The sequence below is a fragment of the Cygnus olor genome, chromosome 2 (assembly GCF_009769625.2).
Source record: "Cygnus olor isolate bCygOlo1 chromosome 2, bCygOlo1.pri.v2, whole genome shotgun sequence".
NCBI lineage: Eukaryota > Metazoa > Chordata > Aves > Anseriformes > Anatidae > Cygnus > Cygnus olor.
In genome coordinates this window covers 15457068-15484047 of record NC_049170.1, presented here as the reverse complement: position 1 = coordinate 15484047, position 26980 = coordinate 15457068, and the positions used below count along the sequence as shown (strand labels likewise).

Below are 26980 nucleotides of genomic sequence, written 5' to 3'. Positions count from 1 at the left end.
TCTTTCCCCAACTCCCGAAACATTGAACCATCTGGTAATGATGCTTTATTCTATAGCTTTTCTGTTGGCATGTGCCTATAATTACAAAACATGCTATTACCAGCTTCAGTCTGGAAGCACCACAACCCACGTCTGGGGATCAGAAGCCCTGACACTCTGACAGAAATGCTGGGAAAGGCAAAAGCACTCTGAGGGACACTAGCACAACATTTGTCTTCCTATCTTTGAAGGCAATTTTACTGACACTAAAAGTGACTATTTTGCTAAGTATTGTGGTCGCAAAATTGAGCTCTTAGTTCTTCTTCCAGGATCTAACTTCCTGATGAAGAAGTTAGCATTTGATCTAATAACCATTGAAAGTAAATGCTATTTTTTTCCTTTTTTTTTTCTTTTCTTTTCTTCCAATAGCTACACAGAGATGGACAAATTCAACTGTGCAGCAGCTTTAAAGCAGGGTAACTTGTTAGTTACAACTTATGTTCTGAAATAAAGAAGCCATTGATTGCTTTAAGAATTCATTCCTTATTGCGCTGATTTTTGAAATAGACCCATTTTTCAGTTACAGATCTGCAGACAGTATTTTAAGGCCTTCCTTTTTACATATAGAACTTCTAAAATACAAAAATGACGTATTTTTCTTTTAAGAATTTAGGTTTAAATATTCACTCTTTGGCGGACTTTCATTTTGGGATTGAAATTTATAGCTCAAATTTAAATCCCTAAAAATAGGGGCTTACAACAGAATTTCTGACATGTTCTAAACCACTGTGCAGCAGCCCTGGCTGGCACTGCTCTAGCTAGCACTGCTTTTAATCTACTGTTTGAATATACTGCTTAAGAAATACTTTAGATTTTAGTGGACAGAATAGATGCAGATCCTAAATGACTTGCCGTGAGAAATGGAATTAAGAACAGTACATATGGTCTAATAGCTTTATCATTATGAACAGGCACAAAGGCTGACATTTTAAAGTCATTATCCTCTTGCACAAGCTGGTACAATTATACTTTTAATCAAGAATTTCAACTTCTTTTGTTACTTCCTGCCTTTCTGAGTTCCTGTGATATACAGTTCCCATTTTGGCCTCATCCTGTTTTGTCCTACTTCTTGTATGCTAAGGAGTCTATTTCTACTGTAGGCCAGCATTTTTCAAATGCAGCAACATACAATAAACACGAAAGATTCCCTTAGAAACACTGTTTTTTTTTTTTTAGCTGATCAAAAGGCCACTCTGACATCCGCTTCTTGCTCAATAAAAGTATTATTTAAGGAGAAAGAGAAACAACTCTAGATTAGCATTGCATCCTTGGCTTTGCTAAATCCTCAGCAAAATAAAATGCTGGCATCATTGCTGCTTACCCTATTGCTGCTTAATTTTACCCACCCTATTTTAACTATGCAAGGTAGAAAGACAACAAATCAGTCTGTAAGTGACAATTTAGTGTCCTCTATTTTTCCTGACTTTCAAAGTACACAACTACTTATTATAATTTAGCAAAACATCTGAAACTTGAGGAGGCTGCCCTGACAATTTGCCAGGAGTCTACGACCTGCGTCTGACCTGCATCTTTCAAGTCTTTTGGTGTTTTGCAGCAATAGCAACTTCAGGATTTGGGCTTCTTGATCTTGGAACGTGGTCTAAGACAGGGTCATTACTTTGACCCTGATTAGGAAAGTTTCAAGCTCAGATCTAAATGGATGCATGTGAACAGTCTTCTGAATTAGAAGCATTTTGTAGTGCCTCATCTTCCACACGGTGTGGTCTACAGCGATTACAAGCCCTAGCATGCAATGCTCTTTCTTAATAGAAACAGTCTTGTTCATGTGCTGAAGCAGGAATATTTGGACCTTAATTCAGTCACGTTACTAAGCACGTGCCTAATTGTAAGCACCTGTTGGCCACATTAAATTAAGCATGGTTTAAGCATATGTTAAACAGAGCTGAGGATGCACTGAGGGAAGGCTGAGGAAGCTCAAGTGAATGAAATGTGTTTGCTGAGTTAGGCGGTCTATGTTGTATGCTGCTCCTATACTCTGGTATTTTCTTTCCATTCCCTTCTACTTCACATTCTTATGTCCTGTCAAATTTCTTCTTTGCTACAGAAGATCCCTCACTGCCAACCAGTGTGCTCCTGTGGTGCACGTGCTCTGCAGGAGCGACTCTGAATGCCACAGACCAGTGAGCACAGGTTGTCAGCTTGCCCCAGGGGGATTCAGGACAGTTTTGAGCCAAGTACAGTGGCAAGCCTCATCTCAGAAGCTGCATGTAGCACTGTCCCAGCAAGCGCGCTTTTACACTGTAAGCACATCAACAAGTGATATGTATTAAAACAGGAGTTTCAGTTCTTGAAGAAAATGTTTACTGCTAAATAAACAGAACATAAAGTTCCTGTGCTCATTTTCTGTTTTCATTTTTACTGGTAACCTGACTGTAGCACTTGTTGTGCATTAAGCCTGTCACGTGGTGAACTATTTCCAAACCTCTGCAAAATTTTTCGCCTCGCTGACATGGGTAATACTGTACCAGCCCTGGCAGCCAGCTCCGTGCCCACCACGACAGAAATGAAATGGCTGTAGCTATCTCAGTCTGCCACCTTTCCAGCCCACTTCAGGCAGCTATTTCTGAGGACTTCAGGAGGAATTTATTTCACCTTACAGTAGTTATCTAAAAGTCAGGGAGGTGCTCTGAGCTAGTTATCCCTTGGTAGTCTGGGGAGAGAGATAGAGGCACCTATAAAGAATGATTTAGCCTGTTGATCAGCCTTAGGATGGAAAGTATTTTTGCTGGAAGTATTTCCCCTCCCATAAATCAGAAGAGAAGCCCAAGTATCCAGGTTAGAGGAGACACCCAGCTTTTAGGAGTGTAAATTAATGAGATGAAGGATACTCTCTGCATTTTGTCACTATTTTACTCATAATCATTTCTAAGTAGCACTTGCTTGTCACTCTGGCTCATGCCTTGCACTTCCAGCTGCATGGCCACTCTGCAGCAAATATACTGTTTATTTCCTACACACATGCTAACACTGCTTTCTGCTACATGTTCCCTCCACACAGTAATTAATATTGTGCAGCACTTCTTTTGCCAGCAAGAAGCTTCTTTTGTAGATTGTTCTTTCACAACTGTTTCTTTTTAGACAGCATTAGTAAGCTCAGTTTTGAATTGCCAGAGGAAGAGGGAAAATTGCAAAAGATTGCAGCATTGGGAAAGGCAAACAGCAAAGTTTTAGACACTAGCAATGACCTGCAAATCTTCTGGAATTTAAATTGGAGATGAAGTTATCAGTGTGGATGAGAAAGGTGTAATGCTGGGGAACAAAGATGAATTTAGCTCATAATTTTGGCTTCTGGCCCTTACTTTCATGTGTACACAGTGCAGCTAGTAGACACCTGTGCTGGGGACTTGAAACTTGGCTGGTAGTTGCATCCGCGTGGTGTAAAATGGCATATTAGGGCTTTGATCTAATGCTGTGACCTAATCTTGCAGGAAGGACGACTCTGGCTCCAACACTCATGCTCTGAGTGAGCTTAGTGATTTTTGTGGGGGAACACGCAGCAAGTTTGGAGAGTTCAAAAGTGAGGGTAGCTGCTCTTGTGGCCAGAGCCAACAAAGGCAGACACTTGGCAAATACAACCAATTCCTGCCTCTCTTATCTTTGACATGCTGCCACAGCTTTACAAACACCTTTCAAAGGAAATGTGCTGCAGTCAGGCCAAAGTAGCTGCATGCCCTTCCACTGGTTTTGGCTCACTAGGGTGCTGAAGGGCTTGGGCACGTAAGCACGGAGAATGCCGGGCGTTCCCAGAGGAGCACGTACTTAGTGCGCATTAAAGGCAGCTGAAGCCAGGAGCCAGCCAGCAGAGCACATGTCCCTGCTGTTTGCAGCCTGCAAAATGCAAGGAAACACTCCCGGTGCACATGTGGGAGCTCTTCTTGATGAGAGAGGACTCCAGGACCCGTCTTGCAGATAGCAGCTACGGAGATGTTTGATGTCTGATTTACTGCAAATTGGCCGTTTGTTGTTGGGCTGTTGCGTGTGATCAGAATGGGTCATCCCTGCCAAGGGACTTGAATACCGTTCTGTCAAACAGCATCTAAGCTCTTCCCTAAGTGGAAACAATTGCTTCTCCTCTCTTTGCAGGCTCCTCTGCAAGTTCCTTAGGTGCCACTGACACAGTTCATGGATCAAGTATGCCAGTAATGCTAAAGAAATAACTAGAGAGAAATATAGGAATAGATTTTTTTTTTCCACCACAGTAAAATGTCAACTTCCACTACAAAGAAATATGCAATAATGTTACCATCTGTGCCACTTTATTCAGGCCAGATCCACATTACAGATAGAACAGCGTTCCCATGCTGAAACACTGCATCATTATTAGCAATTACCAACATAGCTCCATTATTAGCAATGGGATGTCTACAGCCAGTTCGCATCGTCTGCGCTGCTTTTATTTATTTTGGAGAAACAATGAACATAAAATGTCTCTGCTGGACTCTGACATGGTGTGCACAAAGGCAGATGTCTGTTGCAATCTAGGGGGTGGACAGGGAGGAGGTGACGGAGGGAACTGCTCAGCCACTGAAAGTTACTTTCATCAGTGTTTCCTTTGGCAAAGCCTGCTCAGAAAATGTGAGGGGAAAAGGGGAGGGTGCTGAGAAAGGGGGAGGAAGGGTGAGATGAAAAAAGCTAAAGATGAAAAGTGTTTTTTTTTTTTTTTTACTTTTTTTTAAAATTATTTTAACCATAGTAAGTTCAGAAGTTTTTTTTTTTTTTTTTTTTTTTTTTTTTTACTCCTGTTTTTACAGATAATTGCTAATTATTTGAGAGAAGGGCATTTTTTTTCTGCAGATAACTATCTCTTATGCCCTAAAACCCTGTAGAGTTAGGCTGAAATAGCCTTTAACACGTACTTTAAAAAAACAACTAAGAACCAGCAGATAGCGAATGATCTATTTAACACCTGGGAAAAGTAGATATACTGCAAGAAAATATTAACCTCTGTTCAAAACCAGATGATTCAAGAACATATTTTTAAAGTGCCTTTTGATTTAGACACCAAATCAGTTTTCTGGTCACTGGGTCAGGATGCTTAATGGCTGCATCAAACACAGGGCGATGCACGAGTGAAGTCCTCAGCTCAATGACAAGGGTATGAGATCTGCTCGAATGTCTGAGCGCACAGTTGTGACTGCTTCTCTTCAGAATTTGCCAAGAATGCGCATTAAAAGAGGCTGCAGGGTAAAAAACTACAGCTGCCTGACAGACAGGCAGCAGCCTCATTTTACACAACTCTTGTCTGTACTCCACTGAAATAAAAACAACAGGCTGATTCATAACTTCCAAATTATCCATGCAAGAAGAGTGGATTTTTCCCTGCTATAATGAGAGTGTAGGAGCCTCCATCCTCGATGCTGAGCTGCAATCTGCCCCCTCACTGTAGCCGCTCCAGACCATACACACTAAAACAGGCTTTAACAACTCACTTATTAAGAACTTTTTCATTGCGTGCGCTTGATCCAGCCCTTAGCAGAAAGCCTATTTTTGATCCTTTTCTCCAGACCTTAGTCTTGGGCCTGGATACTCTGGGTGGGGTTGCTGACACTGGCTGCATCCACAATCTCGTGCTCTTGCCATGGACTCAGGGAGATGCACAGCAGCAGCTCCCCAGGACTGTGGGCGAGCTCTTGGACATCTGCAACCTTCACGAGCTTTGGGCAAAGGTTACCTCCCTCTGGACCAAAGCTGGCAGTTTTGGCCCTGCATCCTGCCTGCCCCAAGCCCTGATGCTAGATAGCTCATCCTTGGGCTCTTTAAAAAGGCATTTTCTGGGCTTAGCTGAGATGGTGGACCAAGGCCCACTCAGGCAGGGACAGGCTTGTGGCCTTACCCCTCAGCTCTCCTCCTGGGATGGCCAGGAGGTACTTGACATTTTCATGTGTTTTAAAATTGAAAAACAAGAGGACTTTTTTTTTTTTTAATTAAAAACATGAAATCTAAGGTTTTAATATGAATAAGGAGAGCTAGTGAGAAACTAGTACTGACTTGGGCAAAAAGGCTGGGATATGACATGAAATAAAGGGTCTTAAGCATCCTAATTCAGAATGAAAAGGTCTTCTTTTGTTTTTATGGAAGCACTTCGTTTATATGGATTACTTCATTTTAGCCTTTGTACATATAAAATGCAATTCCTTTGAGTAGGAAGTTGGATGAGATGATTTCCTGAGGTCCCTTCCAACCCAAATGATCCTATGATGGAATGAAGCAAATTAATTACAACTCAGTGAAATTATATTTTCATCTAAGAATCAAAGAAAAATAATCAAATAAAAAAGATGTTTCAACATTTTCTCATCAAAAATTGAAAGAAATTCAAGCCAAAAATTGAAATGAATGCTGCCACTTCTCTTTCTGGGGGAAGAGAACTGGACGGTTTGAATTTAAGCCATTACATGGCAATTGGCTTTGGAGCCAAAGGACTTTGCCTGTTTATATATTACATGTTTACAATAATGCTTCCTAATAGGATTTAAACTACTTCTTCCCATGGAAAAAAAAAATATTGTTAAATGTTTTCAACTAGTAGTAAGCTGTGTTGCATTTTTCAGTGCTGTTCCCACACAAGCAGAACCCACCAGCCATCTAAGATACAGTTTCACTGTTTTTGAGACTGAACTTGTCTGGAAAATTCTTCAGTACTCTTCTGGCAAGAACTATGTAAGATCATGCTTTACTAGACAGAATTTTTCTCTCCAAGTTCCTTAGTGTAGATACAGCAAAAAAGGTGTTCCTTGGGATACAATAAATGAGCATGTGCATGGGTACATGTGCAGATGTGTGAGATTTCTCCAGCACATACAGCTGAGGCCACGGGAGTGACAATTCTTTTATAATCCCATTTTCACGTGCTTGGAGCTTTCTGAGCTGTATTATTTTGTCATGGAGGTTTACATGTGGCCCCTAGCTCAAAGGCGATATTGTTTCTGAGGTTTCATGAAATCTATTAATCCATTTTTGAGATCCAGAGGGTAAAGAAGTGCTTTTCCTGACTCCTAGATTCTTGTAGCCCTGTTATGGCATTGATTTTTACACAGAATTCTCTGCAGAGTTTAATAGCAATCAGCAGCCTGATGTGCCTTAATGACTTCCTCTGTGCATTCAAAAAATGGATAAACTTGACAAGTTGAAACCTTCCAAGGGGCCAGTGCTCACCGAGTAATAGCTCCCAGGTCAGTTTGGGATTATTATTTTAGAGTAATAACAGAATAAAGGCATTAAGATTTCCTTGACTTCATAAAAATGTTTTGAAAATTAGTTTTGTCCTCAGAACAGCCCCTGAGTTTAGAACTATATGGCTGCTTCTCAGCTGGTGCACATCAGAGCAGCTCCACTGCAGTTAACGTAACTGCAGCAGGAAAGGATCCAGCCTGTGAGGGAAATACAAAGCCATCAGTCACAACTTTATTGTCTTCACCTGAAACATGCCAACATAAAAATGGCATAGTTAGGGTGAGGGTGGGACCCTTAATATTTGCTGTTTTGTACATTTTGTGTGTGTGTAATACTTGAAAAAGAGCAATCGCCTGAAAACATAAGCTTGTGCAATGCATAAAAGAAAATGGAATAAGAAAGTGTTTTTTTTTTTTTTCTTTTTTTTTTTTTTTCTGTCAGTCCACTTAGTTACTATCTCCGGTACACTTGCCAGGTAAGAGCAGTGGGAAAGTGCAAGAACCCTGCAGCAGCCAGTATGAGCTTTGCCCAAAATATGCCAGTAATTTACAGATCTGTGCCTTCCTTAGCCAAAAGTCATGTCCTTGTGCTTATTGGCCTTTATTTTTATTTTTTTCTCCTCATCTCTGTAAATTCATTTTGAAGTCAAACAAAAATTTTACTTCCATAATTGTAGGATGCCTAATATTATTACATATATATATACTCAGAGATAAGGGTGGTAGACTAAGTGGGATTTTTTTTTTTTTTCCTAGGATGAATTCTGTTTTCTGTAAGTTTTGGTCATGCAGTGAGAGGTGAAGAAACATAGACAAGCAGTGAAATCAATGGAAGTTAATATTTTATTTTCCTTTTGATTATTTATTTTTTTTCTAACAATCTATCACTTGAGTGATAGAAGATTCAGGGCTGTGGCTGAGGAAAGAAGCAGCATCAGAAAGCTGGGACTGTAACAAGAATACAGCATTGCCAGCTCTCATGATTTTTATCACCAGTGTCATGAAATTTGATGGCAGGTTTTAAAGCATCAGCTGCTTATATCATGGTATTGGCAAATTTCTCATTTAAGATGAAGGAATTTTCTGGCTATTATTATCACGGGGAAAATCACCAAAAATATACTAAAATAAAAAAGAAATCCTCAGTCTTTTTTGAGATTCAAGGAGTTTTATAAAGTTTCACAATATTTTGAGACCTGACATGATATCCAAAACTTGGAGAGGATGATATTAAGAAAGAAAACCACTGTGTTTTAGTCAGGAGAGTAAATCACCCACAGAGAGGAGATGGGGAAGGACTAGGCATCGGGGGATCAAGCAAATCAAAAAGCAGCCCTAATTGTTCTGAAAATAGGTTAGGAAAACAGGTAGAACCTGCACCATACTCCATGAATTAAATGTGCAAGAGAAAATGGGGTATTTTTTGTATTTCATTATTGCTCTAGCAGTACAAATGCATTTGAAAACTCATGGGCCTCTTTGCTCCCCTACGTGCACTGTGTGCTAGAAAGAAAATAACGTCCAAAGTCAGAAAAGGTTTACAAGATATACTGGCACCAGAAAAATGTTCTTCAAAAAAGGGTTTTCTGGAGCCTAAAATCATTTTATTCAGTTCAAGTGAGAACCCAGTCTCACACAGGTGGGGAGAAATTTTGCTGCTGACTTAAAGAAGGCCAGAATTTTATCCTATGTGCAAGGGAGAAGTCTCCCCTGCTGCAGACAGAGCAGGCCCCAAATCTTTCTGTCATCTGCTTCCACCCAATAACAGCTTTATAGAAGTAAGTTAAGAATGAATAACTTAAAAGCTGCCCAAGGCAGCTCTAAAGTGCTGCTTTCCCTCGCTGCACATGAGAAGACAGCCATTAGCGCTGCTGCTGTGCGGTTCACGGCTCCTCGGGGGCCGCCGCGCTTTCAGAATGGCCTGGTTTCGTACTGGCAATATGCACACACTGGAAATTGCTTGCATTTGGATGCTATTTGGTGTTCAGTTTTGAGTTAGTGCTGTGTCTGTTATAGATTCTTCTCATCACGGATAATATGTCTCTTGTGAGCACGAGTCCTATTCTTCATTTTTGTTTGGATAACACTTCTCTCTGAAAGTCGATAGATTGCCACATGCATTTTTATACAGCAGTATATTGTTTAAAAAAAATAAATTAACAGCTAGAAGATTAAGAAATGCAAAACAATGGCAAATAACTATTACACTGCACTACACTTCCACCCAGAAGTCTCTAGGGACTTCACAAACATCAATAAATGTACCCTCAATATATTTGAAAACATGAGAAAGAGGACTTTGGTCTATATTCTACCTTCTTTTAAGAAGTTCCTACCCATTCTCCACAAGTATTGAGGTCTGATCTTGCTGAATGGCAGAACTTTGACTTCACTCTAAGTTAATACAGTTTGAGCTACAATGCTGGTCTTCTGAAAATTTCTAGGGCGCTGTTAAAGTGTACAGTCAGCTCTCGCTCAGCTGACATAAATCTCTGTAGATCCACTAACTTCAGTGGAGTGTTCTTTGGACAAATTAAGATTGTGGACCAAGAAAACCAGCTTCCTTTCCTTAGATATATAAATTTAAATAACCTGAAATCTTTCAGATGAGAAATAGCCGAAGCTGAGATGTGGCAAGGAAGGATATATTTTCCTTTCTATGCTGAGCATATGGGGACATGCAAAAGTTACCCGGTGATCAGATGTTTATTTTCAGAGCACTCAGAATTTGATTTCAGAGCATCAGCTGAGCTGTGGTTACACCTATGAATGTGTTTTCAGTTTGCAGCCTTGGGGGTGGGGGGAGGAATAACTAAAAAAGGGATAAACTACATTGCACATCATATGGAATATCATGCAGTGAGAGTGTGCATATGGATGATTTCCATGGAGTGAGTGAGGTGCTTGAAGGTCACACCACAGTAATTTATCTAGCTGCCTAGTGAGGCAAGTTAAAAAAAAACCTTCCTGGAAAGAATAAGTTACAGTACGCAGAGGAACTGCTTAGCTTAGACACTTTGCCTGAGATAGCGTTCAAAGAGTAAAAGCTGGGAAAAAATCTACTTGTCGGTAAGTACCCCAATAAGTACACATAAATATGTACATGTATATATATATATATTGCAATCCAAAACTTGCAAGCAGCAGGGGAATCTTATTAAATTTGCCCACAAAATTAGCTATTACAGTACACAAAAATCTCTACAAGTGTTATGTACCAGTCTATACACTGTTTTTACAGCCACTTTAGCTATACCAGTTTAGAAACCATTATGGATAAAGCAGTACAGCCCCTGCTACAAACTGCTGACACTAGTAAGGTTTATTTCTGCAAATGTACTGACATAAGGCATCTTTATACTAGAATAAACGCATCCCCCTGTGTGTGCTGAATCGTTTTAACTATACACAAACAAATCCCTAATTGAAGTCATTAAACCAGTACAAAAATCAGTGCATGAAGACTAGGCTTTAGAAGACAAAGATTCAAGTCTCAAGGAGCACACAAGTATTGTTAATAAAATATACATATATATATGTAAAAACTTAGAAAGTAAAAATGTATTAGGCAACAGGGGTACGCTGATTGCCTGGGAAATTTGAGACTGGATCTTGGTAGTAAGTTTAAGTTTAGTTTGGGGGAGAGCTATTTGTGTGGGAAAGGCTGAAGAGCACTGGTTTCTTGAATAATGACATGCTATGATGGGAAGAATGAGAAGCAATTTGGGCACTATTAGCTACACTGTTCAAGAGTAATAAGGAACTTGAAAATGATGTCAGAGAGATGAGATAAAGAAGACTATTATACTGTCTGAAGGCCATCATCTAGTATAGCTGTGGAGCATAAATGAAAATGGAAACCAGTAAGGAACATAATACAATATGTTTGTGGTATTTTATGTTTGAGATGCTAGCAGGTGCAAGACTATTGGGCATCAGCGGAACAGTCTTCACTTGCTCCCCAGCTCCCTGTGGTCCTGTATCTGTTGTATACACCTACATTATATAGTACATATGCTATGTATATAAAACAAAACAAAAGAAACAAACAAAAAGATTTTTGAAATGCAATAGAATGATGTTAGACTATATAGAGTGGTTAAAATATGTACCTGCTTTAACTGTTTGCCATCTGAAATACACAGAGATGAACCTAAATTTTCTGCTATAAATATATGTAAAGAAGTTTTGGATTTGAGCCCAAATAGGAATATACAAATAGATAAAGTTTATAGAATTGTGACACAAGTCTCAGGGGTTTTGTGGGAATGTCAAAACAAACAAACAAACAACAACAACAACAAAAAAACGCTCAGCAATCAGAACATATGCCTTCCATGCTAAAACATCTTATGCCTCTGTCTCCAAAACAGATTATGGAGATGGCTATGAAACAGAAGAAAAAAAAAAAAAAGAAAAAGAAAGCTTTTATTTAAGAGCCACCTTTGCATATTTTTCCAGACTTAACTAAAGCTACTCAAATGGAGCAACAGACTAGCATTTCCTATAAGAAGGGTTTTTAGCATGGGAGACGTAAGCCTCCCATTTTGCATCTGGCAAAGTTGAGTGATCGCTATGGAAATAGGCAGCACAGTCTAAATTTCTGCATGGTGATCAAGCTAAAGCTTTTCTAAATTGCTGATCTGCTTCCCTTGTTGCAGATGAATACATCAGACGAGAGTCGGCAGAAGTTGCCTGGCTTAATGACAGATTGGCACAAGATTCTACACTGAGACAAACTTCAATTCTTACCAATGCACTTAGCAATTTGTCCCAAACCTTCACTTTTATGAGCTCAGATTCTGGAGCACAAATTATAAGTTACATATGGTGATTTATGAATTGAGGGGACAATAAAGATTGAAGCTGAGTTTTCTACTGTACAGTAAATTTCTCTGCAAGCACCTGAAATCCATTGTTACAAAAGTGACTACTAATTTGTATAGTGCCACAAATGTATGTCCTAGCTTTCAAGCACTGCTAGCCCTGCACAAGTGAGTCTGTTGTTTTAATTGACTTCGGTGGGACTGTTTATGTGAACATGATGAGGAAAAATCTGGAATTTGGCTGAGGGAGCATTTCTCAAAGCTTGAGGCAGAACAATCACGTGCGTGTGAACAGACCTCTCAATTTTCCCTAGGTGCCTAGCTTCCAATTGAAGGAGTATATTAAAAAAAAAAAAAAAAAAAAAAAAAAGAATATCTGTATCTTCTTTTCCCATATGAAAAGCAGTGGGGAGCAGCCCCAGTGTAGGGCTGAGCTCTGTGGGCAGTGTGGGTGCTCCCAGCTGCAGTGGGGTGCTTCAACTCCCCTCCCGCCCCACAGCCCTGATGGGCTGTGTCTGCACATGGGGGCAGCCCACAGGGCAAATGTGCAGTGGAGCTCGAGCTGGTGGGAACGTAAGGAAGGGATTGTCCCAGGCTCCCATTCAGTGTGAGACATATGTATTTAGGGGAGGCATGGGGCCACTGCAGCTCCACATCAGCGTGGAAGGCAGCAGACAAGTGCCCCTGTTTCTCCTGTACAACAGCTGGTTATTGTACTTCTGGGATGTGCATAGTTTCCTCTGGAAGAAATCACCACGTCAAGTGGGTGTCTCTTCCATATATGCATATATTTTCTCAATGGTCCGTTTGAGCCATCTAAATTCTTCATTTTATAGCATTACGTAACATTTGTAATGTTATTAACATGCAAGATAAGTCTAAATAAGGACAATCATTTTCTGTTTAAATGTATTATGATCACACAGTTCACAACCAGCTTTGTGGCTCAGTTTCCAAGTACCTTATGTGTGAGAAATGATCAGAAATTTTATTTTTTGAGGTTACGATTTTAAAAACCTTTGATATTGCCCATGAAAATCAATTTCCTCTGTGGAAGTTTAGGACTTGGGAAGGGGGGTTATTCTCACATTTTTGTGAATTCGTACAGAAAAAAGAAAATGACCTGTGCTCCCAGAAAGTTGGCAGGTGACTTAATAAACCACTCTCAAATCTCCTTCAGGAAGTTCATTAAAACTCTATTTGGAAATGGCCAGGTGCTTGCTTCCCACAACGCAAGAGGGAAATCTGTCACCCTGTTTAAAAAATTGTTTGGTTACTTGGGATAAAGAAATAATCATTATACCAAACTGTGTGGTTTTGTGATGGAAAACTGTGGCTTGGTGAGAAAAGTGCCAAGGTCAATGCAATGAAAGACCCACAGTGAACTCAGACCTGATTTCAGGAGTCAGTGGTGGATGGAGGCCAGGAGAACAAAATCTTTTCTGTGGTTCACTTTGAAAACACTTTTAAGATTCGGGATAAAAATAACTCTTTAGATTGAGAGTTTTTAGCTTGAAAGAAAATATCTTTAGAAAAGTTTTTTATATATTTTATCAGGATTGCTAATGCTGACAAAATTACCTTGTTTGACAGTGGATCCTGACCTAAATATTACGGCCAAGTCAACTAACAGGAAAATAGTAGGGCTAAGCCTTTTTCATTCTTTATACTGCCAAACCACTGCCTCTTGCAATCAGGATTGATTACAAACACCCAATTAAGAGGCATTTGGAACATGATCTGAACACTAATCCTGTCTCCTTTTCTCTTTATACCTAATTATCAGCCTTAAGATGGGTATTAGCGCTTTAATTAGTAGATTTACTTTAGGAACTTCTAATAAACTAACAAATCTATACTATATGTATAAATGTATGTATGTATGCACAATCTTAAGAGATGTGCACGTAACGTATACATCTGTATCCAAGTTGTTCTGTATGACACATAAGTCTAGACATATACATGTGAGTGCATGTGTATCCTGTTTTCAGACATAATTTCATTCTTTGGAAATACTACAAAAGAAAATAATTGAATTTGGTTTTACATCAGCTCTCTCTATATCATAATTATCAATGTTATAGCTTGTAATAAACTATAATTAAGAAACTAATTTTCAGCAACACGTAGATTTTTGTTTTAATTAGATTAGCACGGGGGAGGGGGGTGAAGATGAGAGTGGGGTGGGGTTGACTGGAAGCATATTGAGTGTTTCATGGTGTTAATGCCAATGATTCTGGGTTTCAGTTTAGAAAGGACTCAGCTCTCTGTTCTGAATTTGTTTCTGTGTCTGCAGAAAGGCTGAAGGATGAGGCTCATGGGAATCCATATCTGACCCTTAGATTTTTTCCTGTCTGAAGGGCATCTGGTTGTAGCACATCAAGATAGAGTTTTCCCCACAGTTCACTTAACTGTCCGGATTAATATAAACACCTGCATAAAACTGTTGTTATAATTGCACTGTGCTACATCATACAGGGACCCAAATCAAGGCTCTACAGTGCCAGGCATGTACCCATGTCCACAGAGTGCAAAAACAGGCTCTGCATCCAGCATCTCCATCCCTAACACATACAAACAGAGATGCCAGGTAGTTTGGACGTGGTTCCCCTAAAAACTTTTCCTGAGAAAACTCAAACCTAAGCCACCACTCTAAAAGAAAGAATTGTTAGCCAGGTTAACAATAGAGACTTTCACAAGAGCTAACTGCTTAGATAAACAACAAAAGAATCTATTTATTATACTGTGTAATCAGAAAAACAATTTAATTTCCAACTTCTTTCAACTTTTATTTGGTATCAAAAGCACAATAAAATAGCAGAACTATTTTTAGATACTTGTGTCTGATACATGTATGGAAATACACACTGAATCCTGTAGCAAAGACCAAATACTATGATTCAGAACCTTTAAGTTAAGGAAAAGTATTATCCATGTGCACACAGGTGTAAGCAATAACATACTCTGACTCTACTGCAACAGGTTTTATTTGCTTCCCTGATCCTGAGCACGCTCTAGCTTAACTCTTTTCCTTGGCACCATTTACCACAGCCTTCCAGAGAGTATCACATAGTGGTGGTCACCAACAGCTCACTACCTGAGAAAGCCTTTCATGTACTTTAAATGAAATAGAGAAATGCTCTAGGACTGCACCCAGAAACATGAGATATTATATGTCCCTCAAGTCCACTGCAGCAACTCTCACCCTAAACTCCACCAGAAATGCTTTTTTTCTTGTTGTGGGGACCAGAATGAAGGATGAGCACCTCCATCCCCTCAGTAATCCCAAATAATCTCTTAGTAGCCCCAAGCAGCTAGGTGTTCCTATTGAAGGAGAGGTTTCTGATACAGAAAAGGGTCTGGAGAAGCCACCCCTTCGGCCCTGGTGCAGCCTTTCCAGCAGGTCAGTGCTGAGCTCCACATCCCTCTCATGGCAACATCGAGCCTGGCTTCGACAGGGAGGCAGGCATATGCCAGCCTCCTGTGGTGAGGTGCTTGGTGGGGTGGCTCAAGGTATGTGGGATGGGTGATTTAGCTCATTCAAATCAAAAGACACACATGGACATGGGCATTACTCCAGCTGCCCTCAGCAGATGATGAGGGGACATTCACACCTTTCTTAAGTACCTTGTCCTGAGGCAAATGGCTAAAAGTCCAGCCCTGATGCCCAGAGGAGCAGGGCCAGGCTGTTAAAGTTGTATTTCTGGTTGAAAGCTCAGAGGCCTTAACTCATTCAGGCTTCTCTACTGTGCTCAACCATGGTCAAATATTGTTCCTGTCTCTCACAGGCCCAAAGTAATCTGCTCCTTTGCTGTCTCTGCTGCTTAGCTGGTGTTGTCAGCTCACTGCAGTCACCTCACTGCCTACCAAGCTCAACAGCAGCTGAGGAGAACAAATTGGGAAACTCTGATTGTCATTTGACATCAGCATGACTGATGCAGTTATAAAAGTCTTACAGAGCCAGTGTTCCACCTTTCTTCACAGCCAGAAAGAAGAATGGGATACAGCTCTGCGAAAGTGGAAGACAAAATTCCCACTGCTTTCAACGATAACAAGACAGTGTGGGGTCCAGACCTTGCATTACTCCTGAGATGACCTTTGAACAGTTTTTGGGAGCAATTCAGGGCTGGAAAGCCCTGAGCCAAGCTCCAGGCACAGCTCCAGGCAGTCAGAAAGCAGCTATAACGTGTGCAGCCCTTAGTAGTTCAAAGGATCCTTCTGACACTTGAGGCTTGACGGCAGCCCAGCTGTGCCCTTCGCGCACAGGTCTCGTAGGACATCGCTGCATTGCCACAGCAGCTCAGTGCCACCTGGGGCTCAAACTGCCTCTGCACAAGAGAAATACAAACCATGAAGTCTGCAGAAAGCAGCCTTCGCCATGTGGAGGAATGGGAACCAGGATTTAGACAAAAGTAAATGAAAGCTTAAACTTTGCAGAAACTAAAGAAAGGCTGAGCCATGGCTTGCCTTGCTCCTGTTTATTTTACCAGCCTCAGTTTGTTATGCCTACAGATTTACAGCATAAATCCATTGACATTATTTAGAAATACAAAAGATGGATGAATTTCTAACATCATTAAGGGCTACAGAAGTTCTGCGGGGCTACAGTTGCACTCAGCATGTCTGGCTAGCCATGCTTTTTTCCAGACTCAAGGATCTGGAGGAACTGCTTTCTTCTATATAAACAAACATAGGTATTTTTTTGCTCTGCATTTTATAACTGACGGCAATTTCTATACAGCCCTAATCTCATTGGTGTAACTAATCCTTGGTAAACACAATATAAAGAATAATTACATATGACATCTCTCCTACGACTGAAATGTTCCCAAAATGGGCCAAATTTTCCACCCAAATTGATTTGACAGCATTGTATATATACTCTATAATTGTCGCGTAAGGATGATATTTATTCTATACATCTATAAATGATGGCCAATAAAACAATTGTGCCGTGTGGTACGTCTATGAAAACCTTGTAAAACAATACAGTCAAGTCTGGCAACAAAGTCAATAATTTGTCAGTAAGAAAACCACTTTTGGGCTTTCTCTACACAGCCCTCCACCTTTCTTAAGCCCTTTTCTTCTGAAGCTTCACATTCATTTTCTTAATGTTTTTAACCTAGTGTCTGTGAAATTTTTATTGCTCCCTAGATAATGACATCTGATCTGAATGTAACCACACACCTCTTTGCTCAGCAACATTTGTCACAAACCATTATAAATTATCATGCTGATAGTGTGCATTGCTGGGAAACCGGAAAAGTTCCATAAATTCAAAGTACTGTATCAGTGATATTCTTGTTTATTTTCTAGGTATAAAGTTTTACTGGATTCAAGATGGCTACATTTACACAGTAGGATACTTCAGCAACACGAGACTTGTACAGCTTGCACTGAGCGCTGAAAAGCATTTACCACATGCAACAAACATTGCAGCATTTTAACTAATATGTCGCCATATGTTTTGTCTCTTCTATTGATTTTTACCGTGTTCCTGGCTAAAACAAATGCATGGATGTTATCGGAGCTTGCTTGAAAAAAGGCAAAACAGCAAACAGAAACTGGTTTTCCCTTAAAGTAAACCATAATTTCTGTTTCTTTGCCTCCTGAAGAGGAGGCATAACATTCATTAAAGTTAAAAGTTAAAAAGAGACTGTGTATTTTTTCATTATGTATTAATATTCTTGATAACAATCTGTGGTTGACATGATTGTATGCTTCCCGTTGAGACCCAGTATTTCCATTGTGCTGTTTCAGTAGTTCTGACTAGAAGATTTTTTGTTAGATGAACATAGCTTGTGTGAACATATTTTTAATAATTTGCATATCTTTATTCTTCGAAACTGTGAAAGTTGAGTCCTTTGGACTGTCTCCAGAAAAACAGGATTTTTCACCATGTTTGCTTGAAACAACTCAAATGATCATCAGAAAATCATACATATATGCATTTTATTAGGAGTCATTTGAGAAATACTTATCCACTAAAGCACAGCATAGTAAGTAGGTAAATCAAGGGCACATTTTTAAAATGAATCCCAGACCCTAACATACAAAGAGACTCACTGCAAACAGCTTCAGTACATCTAACACTTAGATTTGCTTCTTTTGATTCTCCTCAGAGAATCAACCTTTCACCAGTTTTACATTTCAATATGCCTAGCCCTCTATATACAGTGATATTTACAAAAGTTAGGCAAGGCCTCCTGATTTTCTTGTTGACACTACAGAAGAAGATGGTAACCTTTCCACCTTTCCAAAGTCATACTGTTTCCCCCCTTGGGCTCAGGGGTTCTTCTTATTAAAGTTATTTCCAACTCTAACCAAGGTATGAGATGCAATGAACAGCATTATAAAGAGGATTTTGGGAGCTGGGCCAGAAAGCTAATCTTCTCTTCTAGTCCACTTTAATTGTATGGGGCATTTTTTGTTCCCAGACATGAATTCCCCTATCTCTCATTTTCTATCTGCATTTCATATTTAAGTGCTTATTAATTTCCAGTGATAAACCTTTCAATAAGCTAGTGTGTAACCGAAATTGCACATTTCTAGATTGCACACTGAGTTGATAATAAATGAAGAATATTAGGAAACCAAAATGTACTTAGCTGCAAAACCAAAAAATCTTGTGATAGGTTTTATTGCATTATTCTCCATTTGTACGCAATATTTGGTATGAGGAATGTGAATTTTGTAAGTAGACAGTGAAATTTGAAACCACAGAGCTTGTTGACAAATTCCTGTTGCTGAAATCATTTTCTATTATTCTGGTCCTAAGGTTCTTGGCACAAACACAATCCCTCTCAAGTTAAAAAGAGCAATTTTAAATATAAGTGAAGTAGCAGCTGAGTAATTTATCATACCCTAGAAGATTAGCATTTCAGCATAGACCAAATGACGGTAAAGTCATCACCATCACATACTGCAAAGACAATGCAAACAACCCTGTTTAGAGACTTCCTTCCACCCACTACCATCTCATTACTGCACTGGGCCCCCTTTCAGAGGAAGAAATAATGCAAGGGGGAGAGTGGACAATGAATATTGAGAAGGGAGCGATGAAGGGAGGGAGTCAATCTCTTCCCTGGACCCAGTTCAGCTCAATCTGGCACTGTTTAGCACAACACTATGCCACAAAGATTACTTGTTCCTTAAATAATTGTATGCTGTACACCACTTTACTGCTGTCAAAGACCATGTTGGTTTTATAGCATTGGAAAAACATGTATTCTAGCAAGGAACAAAAAGGGGCTGACACTGAAATATGTTTGATTTAATTTCCTAATCTCTGTCTAAAAGACAAAGAGAGAGAGACACACGCAGACATTTTTAAGCATTAGCACTGTCCCACAGAAAGAAAGTAAATCTGTATCAAGAAGGCATGGGGAAGTGAATCATTGCCTGAGTACAGCAAATTAAAAATTAAAGAACGGGAAGTGAGCGTGTGAACATATGGTGTGAATATGAGCCACAGCTCCAACACCACAATAAAAATTCATTTTAACAAAGAGTCAGTTTAGTTTTATGAGCACAGGGTTTTCCTGCATTATCACTTGACTGTGGTACTGAAATGCTGATATATAAGAGATTATAAAAAACAACAACAAAGCGGCTAAGCACCACCACACTGCATCATTAAAGAACTTCATTTTAAGAGAAATCAATAATTATGATCTAAGTAATCTATTTATTAAACATTATGAACACAGGCTTGCATGATAAAAATTAAGTGCTTGAGTACAGTCCCTAAGTCCAACACTCTAACCTCACAGTCTGTTACTACCACTCCTGATGATGCTAAGCACCACTGTACAGTACCAGAGCCTGTAAAATACTGAATACGCACATGAAATGTCAAGCATCAATGGCAACTGAGTTTAATCTCTCTCTGACATGCAGAGAAAATCTTAGCTGGTAGCATTAATAAACAATGAGTCTCGCAGTTATCAGAAGGGGATTAAAAACCCATGATACTCAAATTTTTAAACAGTGAATCATTAAAATATTTTCTTCATGAAATAAGTAGGCTGAATTTAGAGGGTGTATTAAAGAGGGGAGTGATCTGACCATGTGTTGTCTTGTGCAAACTATGTGGTTTCCAGTCAAAGACCTGGGGAAAAGTGGAGAACAGTGTTCTGGGAGGCTCTTACTCCCCTTCCCACTCTTGGAAATAGATGGTCAGTGGGAATACAAGCACAGAGGAGCACAGGAGCCTTGTTTTTTCCCCTTCCTCCTCTCAGAGCACTACAGAAGAGCAGGAGGAGGGAAAAGAAGAGCTACTGGCTATAAATCAGCAGCAAGGGGAGAAAAGGGGAGAAAGAGGGAAATACATCTATGGACCTGCAGTCCACTGCATCTTAATGGGTGAGAGTAAATTCCAGACTAATTCTGCCTTAAGCAGAGCTGGCAAATTATAAGGTGCCCGTTTCTGCCACAGGCTGCCAGTAGCTGTGGGGACGCAAAACGACACAGAACCGCTCTTTAACACTTTAGAGCCTCGTTCAAAAAAAAAAAAAAAAAAAAAAAAAAAAAAAGCAAGCAGGAAAACGAACGGTGCTTGGCGTGGCAAAAAGCGCAACCCGCGACCTCAACATCCTGCCTCTCCCCACCCCGGGGAGGCCGAAATCCAACCCATATCCGTATCCCCCGGAGCAAAAGTTGCCGAGCCTCCCTTCAGCCTCCCCTCGCCCCACGGAGGAGGCTCCGCAGGGAGGCTCCGGCAGAAGGGAGGCTGCAGCCGGCGGCGGGGCAAGCACCGTGGAGCCTCTTGGAGGCCGGAGGAGCCCCTTGGAAGTCGGGGGAGCCCCTTGGAGGCCGGGGGAGGCCGGAGTTGCCCCTCGAAGGCCGGCAGGTGGCGCCGTGGCGCTCCGGAGCGCGGCGCCCGCACTTACTTGCAGTCGCGGTCCTCCAGGTCGAAGTGGGGGTTGAAGTTGATCATGATCCTCTGGTAGGGCTCCGGGGCCTGGATCAGCCACTCGCACTTCTGGCTGGGGTGGTAGGACTGGGGGTAGCCCGGAGAGGTGAGGTACCCGGGGTTTAATATTTTGATGGTGTCGCCGCATTTGTCTGCAGTGGGAACGAAACAGATTTGGCTTTTTTTGTGGTTGCCCCCCGGCAATCACCCGGCACGGCAGCCTTCTTCAAGCAAACTTTTACCACACACTTAGGGAAGGCTGCATTTTCTGAAGGACAAGGGCCTGACACTCCTTGCCCACCCGTAAACCCACCGGCAGAACCCACCAGCAAGGAGCAGAAGATCCCCCGCTCCTCAACTTCTAAAAGCTCCCCTGAGGAAACACCGCCCCATACAGCGTTCAATCCTTGCCTCCTCGCAGCAGTGCTAGTGCTGCCTCAGAAGGGTGTCAGAGCCTCAATTATCCCCCCAACTATAATCTGCTTAAGTATGAAGTTTTAAGGGAAGCTGGGGGTGGGGAAGCTAAAAGGCTGCCATTTGACCCCCTGTCCGGCTCCGTGAGAAGCCTGGTCTGTGTCACTGACCACTGGGATTGTCTTGGTGGATCCCTGCTCGCTTGCAGCAGACCCTCCCGTTGTTTTATCAGTCCATAAATCTAGGCAGTTCGAAACTATCTGTGCTCTTCAAACCCAGGCTAGCAGAGAACAAAGTGGTTTTAGTGAAGCAGAAATCATCCACTATTTATTCCTTCAAGGAAGTTTGTTCATGCTTGGAGACTGCATCAAAGTAATGGAGCAGAACAACATCCTTTCCTCTTCCCTCTGTTCCTCCCTCCCTCCCCCCAACAACAACAAAGGTTTATTTCTAATAACAAAATAGTTGCCAAAGTTTTCAAAATCACTGGGTGTAACTCTGACATGTGGCATGCTGCACCTTGGTCCTTTGGCCAGTGTTGTCAAGGTTGCATTTTAAGGCTTGTGCGAAAAATATAAGGAGGCAAGAAACCCAATCTATGTGGTTGCTTGCTTCACTGTCCAGTGCAGATTTATGTTTTCACTTCTTTACTACTATGGTTTTCTACATACAAATCTTTGGGGAGGAAAAACTTTCCCTACACACTATTTGTTTACTTTTGAGCAATAAATATGACAGTAAATTACAGAGAGGAAGACTGTCTGCACTCATAAGTGAGCCTATACATCACTACATCCCCAAAATGATACATAGGGACTGCAATGCTATATCTAATACCCTCCCTGTGAAAGCAAAATGGCATTCTTTGCTCTCAGCATGAATTTATAAATGTAAGGGATTTTATTGCAGGAAAACCAGGTCAAATGGAAATGAATGAAGAAGTATACATCAAAAATGCATAAACCTACACACTTTATAGATATTATTTGCTGTAAATTAAGATTGAAGGAGATGATACATACTCAGCCGTGTGGTCCACAATCAGATATTGCTAAGCATGTTGCTGGGAATGGCTATCTTATTATTTATTTCTGCTTTGCCTTTGCAAAACAGACTGTTTTCCTGTGACCAAAACAAAAGGCGCTGCAGCTCAAAGCTCAAAAGCTGTCACTGGTGATCTTGCTAATCCGCTGTCTGGGGCTCTCAGGGAATCTTGCCTTTTCCTCCCTGTGTAAGCACACTCGGAAAGTGATCCTGTCTCATTAAGCCCACTCCAGCCCTGCAAACAACATGGCAGAGTCTGGCATCTGTTAAATGCCTGAAATAAAGCAGTGCTGCTTCTAGTCACTTGACAGAGTCACTTCAGAGGACACTGAGGTGGACTCGCTACCACCAGCGCTCCTTAATCTGCGACTTCTGGGAAAGTGACAGTGTAATAAGATAATGCGGTCTGCTAGACTCCCTGGCTCTGTGCAATCTCTCTCACACTTGATTAAGAAGAGCAGTTTCTAATGACTTTGGACCATTAGCTCTAAATAAGGTTAATGAATTAATTTAGCAGACACTAGTGCTGGACATAGGTGAAGGTGGCATCAGTGGGTCTGGGAGGTTACGGAGGAGGCTGATGGCCTTGATGACACCAGCAGGGCCACCACATTAACTGCTCATACTGGAGGCTTCTGCCCAGCACCCTGCCCCACTCCCCATCTTCTAAAGGGAAGAAATGAGCAACAGGAGCGCAGGATGCCCCCTCTCACTCCTCATAGGGTGCAGGGCTTGGGGCACTCCTGGTTGACGTAGGACCAGGGGGTGGCTGCCCGTGCCCCCCACCTGCCTGGGGTGAGTGAAGCGCTCCCGGAACATCCCCGTGCCTGGCTTGGTGCACACCTCTGATGCCTTCGCTCCTGTGCCACGGCACTGGGGGAGGCAGCTCGTCCTGATTAAATTAAGCAGCCTCCTCGAAACATATTGGGAAGGAGATTAACTTCCATCATAAAACACGCGATTTTAATACTCTCTCTTACATGACACTCCACTTGTGGTCTCTTATTAAAACAATATACCAGCCTAAGTGGAGGGTGCTCTCTTCTTTTAATTACTTTGATTGAAAACCCAGTCAGGCAAAAGTAAATATTTGATAATTAGTTAATAATAATTGCACAGCATCTGCCGGGAAAGGAAAACTCACACGAACTGTTTCGTGTGCGAGAGCTAAACATCAAGCAGTCCTACAATTAGACCGCCTTTAAAAATGCATCATGCAGTAAAAGATTCACGGTGCCCGGGCATTGTGCGGGCAAGGAGGAGCGCGGTGCTTTTAATTAGTTGTATTTTCGAGGGCTGCCTGATAGTAAACTAAGCTACATCGGTCATGTGTTACGGGATTTCTCTCTGAAAGGAGAGTCTTGAGCCTTCACAGAGAGGCTCAGCTTCTCTCTTGGCACCGTGCAAGTTGCACGTAAACTGCAGACTTCGCAAAGGGGTAGGCGAGAGGGCTCTCCGTCTGAGGGCTGCCCGCAGGTATACATACACCTAGTAACATGCACGGTACTCTGAAATACTACGTTTTGGAAAAAAAAGAAAGGGGGAAGAAAGAGCCTTCCTTTCTAAATGCTCATTATCTCTCAGATATCGGAGGCGAGACTTATTTAATTGCCTATGGGAGGAACCACTATGAAGGTAATTGGCTGTCCTGAGCCTGCGAGAACGAGCACCCTGCTTGATAAAACGACCCCAAAGAGCGGAAAATAAAGTCGGCGACCGTGCCCGGCCGGGGGGCACCGGGGCTCGGACTCCGCGGGTTCGGTCCTCGGGCACAAAGTTCCCTGCTACCAGGCGCGGGTCGGGGCCGGCCCCGGGACCGCCGGGCCCCGTCGCCAGCCCTCGGTTCCCCAGGCTGAGACCCGACGTTCCCCCCCCGTGGCACTTACCGCTTCGCAGAGCCCTGGTGAGGGTGAAGGTGAGGGCTGCGCAGTGCAGGAGAAGTCCCCAATCCATTTTCCCTTCCGAGAGCAGGGAGAGGATGAATGATAATAACAATAACAATAAAAAAAAAAAAAAAAAAAAAAAGCCCTCCACACACAACTCTTCCTAGGTCTTAAATCCTTCGGCCGGAGCGAGGAGCAGAAAGCACGGTCCGCAAGAGCAGTCCCCGGGGCAGAGGGAGGCTGGCTTCTCTTTCCGTGCCTCAAGTCGCCCGCATCCTGTCATTCAGCTCCGGCTCCCTCTCCCTTTCCCCACACTTGTTCCTTCTCCAGGCGCCGCTGCCCCTGCCATTCCCAGCGAGACTACAAAGCCAAATGAAAGCGAGGGGAAAAAAAAAAAAAAAAAAAAAAAAAAAAACGGAAAAAAAAAAAAACACACAAACAAGACAGACAAAAATCCCGGCGGCTGCTGCTGGCACCTCGGGGCGGGCTCCGGGGAGTGCTCTGCGGAGGGGAGAGAAGGAGAGGAGAGCGGCGGTGAGCGGGGACGGGCGCCGGAGTTTGGCAAAGTGCGGCCCCCCCGCCTGCCCCGCTCCCCGCTGCGGCGCCGCCGCGGCTCCCCAGGGGTCGGCGGTGCCCGGTTGTGCCCGGAGGTGCCCGGTGGTGCCCGGGGCTGGGTCTGGGGCCGGCCCCGCACTCACCTGCCCCGGTGGGGAGCGAGCGGGCGGGCGCGGCGCTGCCGCGGGGAGTCCCGGCCGGCCGGGGAAGGGGGAAGCGGCCGGGCGGCTCCTGCTCGCAGCCTGAGGAAGAGGAGCGCAACTCAGCGGCAATAAGAGAGGCCGAGGAGCCGCCGACTCCCAAGCCCCAGTCCCCTCCCCCTCCCCGCCCTCCTCCTCCTCCTCCTCCTCCTCCTCCTTCTCCTCCTCAGCCCCCCAAGACATCGGCAGCGCGGAAGAGCCGCCGAACAAACAGGGCACAGCCCCAGCCCTGGCACCCAGCCGAGGCGGGGGGCGCGGAGGGGATAAAGGGGGTGGAGAGGAGCGGCCTCCCCGCCCCGGCAGGTAGCGCCGAGCCGGCCGGGGGCACCCACCTGCGCCCCGTTGGCTCCTGCGTGGCTCCTCGCAGCCGTGCCGAGCCGTGCCCCTCCGCTCACCTTCCCTCACCTCCCCTCTCTGCACTACCCTCCGTGGCGCGCCATCCCTCACCCCCTGCCTTCTTTCTCCCCCCCCCAGACCCACGCGTGTCCCCCCCGAGCCCCCGCTGTCCCCCCGTGGGGCACCGCCATGCCCTGCCATGCCGCGGGGTGCTGGCTGTGCTGGTGGGGCTGAGCTGTGGGGATGCCTCCCCTGGGGGGAGCCCCGGGTCGTGGGCTCACCCGGACCCACCTGCATCTCCGGGGTGGGACCTTCCCGCACTCCCTGCCTCCCAACCTCCTTCCCATCCCCGTTGTCGCCCAGCCTGTCCATCTCCCCCAGGAGCTGAGGAGTGGCCGGGGTCCCCCTGCTCCCCAGGGAGGCTACGTAGCACGAAATCTCCATCAGGGAGGGCTTGTCTTCTGAGCAATCCCTCCAAGCCAGCACCAGCGAGCTCTGAATCCTGCTGCTTTGCCTGCTTGGTCTGGCGCTCACCAGCAATGGGGCCTGTCCCTCTCGTGCCCCATTGCCCTGCCTTACAGGCTGCCCCTGCACCCCGGGAGTTATTACTTAGCTGAGCCTGACCGCTTCTTTTATGTGGAGCGCTTTGAGCTCCCGCTGCGTGGAGGCAATCCAGTCACAGGGGTAGGAGATAGATGAAGAGCTTGAAGGCTGAAAACTGAAACACGGTGTTAAATGGTCCCCAAAGATGGGTCTGCACTAGGAAAATGACCTGTGGCCAGCGGTGGATGTCAGCCACTCTCATCTCCCACAGCAGAGTCTGAAAACAATTGTTACTGGTGCACAGCCGAGGAAAACTGTTAACGCTTCGTCAGGAAAAGGGCCTGTTAGAGGACCTGCTCTGCAAGGAGGATTTCTGAAGGATGCAGAGGGAAAAAAGCCGGGCTTTGCTGGGGCAGGGTCACCCCCCCCCAGTGCAGCCGCAGCAGTAAATCTCTGTCTGCTCTGAAGATGTAACCATGTTTGAAATAATTTTCAAACATAGCTGTAAGTCTGCAGCCACACAGATTAACTACAAATGTGTTACATCTGTGTTCAGAAATCGTACACAGATTCAGCCTCCTCCATCCCTTTGTCTCCTGCCCCGAGTCTAAGCCTTCCACACTCACTCTCCCTCGCTGCCCTTTTGAAGCCCCCGACTTTAAGGTCAGCTGAAGTCTGGAGATTAACTCTGTAGGAAATCTGTCTGCTGCTTTCATACTGCACGCTCTCTCATCACTACTTTCTGAATTTTGGCAGCCACTCCCGCTCTCCTCTGTGATTGCCGTTCTGCAATATCATGCACTAAAGCAGAGTTTGATCCTGTTACATTCTCTGCACACTTCATCCTCTCCTTCCTCAACCTCCGACCTTGCTCGTGGCCATGCCCACATCCATGCCCATGTCTGTGCCCATGTCCATGTGTCCATGCCTCCAGACAGGCCGTGGTCCTTGCCTGGAAACCAGGCAGGCTGGAGGTAGTCAGATTGACTTACTTCAGGCTCATTTCCCTGTCTTTAGGCAGTCTCTGGAT

General features: G+C 43.4%; 1 protein-coding gene across 6 annotated transcripts in view; it reads right to left on the bottom strand.

Moving 5' to 3' along the window:
* NRP1 (neuropilin 1) overlaps positions 1-25194 on the bottom strand; it is a 112096-nt gene extending 86902 nt beyond the window's left edge. For 5 of the 6 annotated variants that reach the window (XM_040550381.1, XM_040550383.1, XM_040550384.1 and 2 more), the window contains exons 1-3: positions 25015-25179; positions 24320-24817; positions 20953-21127 (exon numbers count right to left, since the gene is read on the bottom strand). In XM_040550381.1, the coding sequence (XP_040406315.1) occupies positions 20953-21127; positions 24320-24386 (242 nt within the window). In that variant the 5' untranslated portion in view covers positions 24387-24817; positions 25015-25179. Of the gene's footprint in view, positions 1-20952; positions 21128-24319; positions 24818-25014 lie in introns of all 6 variants that reach the window. The other variant, XM_040550382.1, reaches the window with a different exon arrangement.
* Between the last annotated feature and the right edge of the window lie 1786 nt (positions 25195-26980).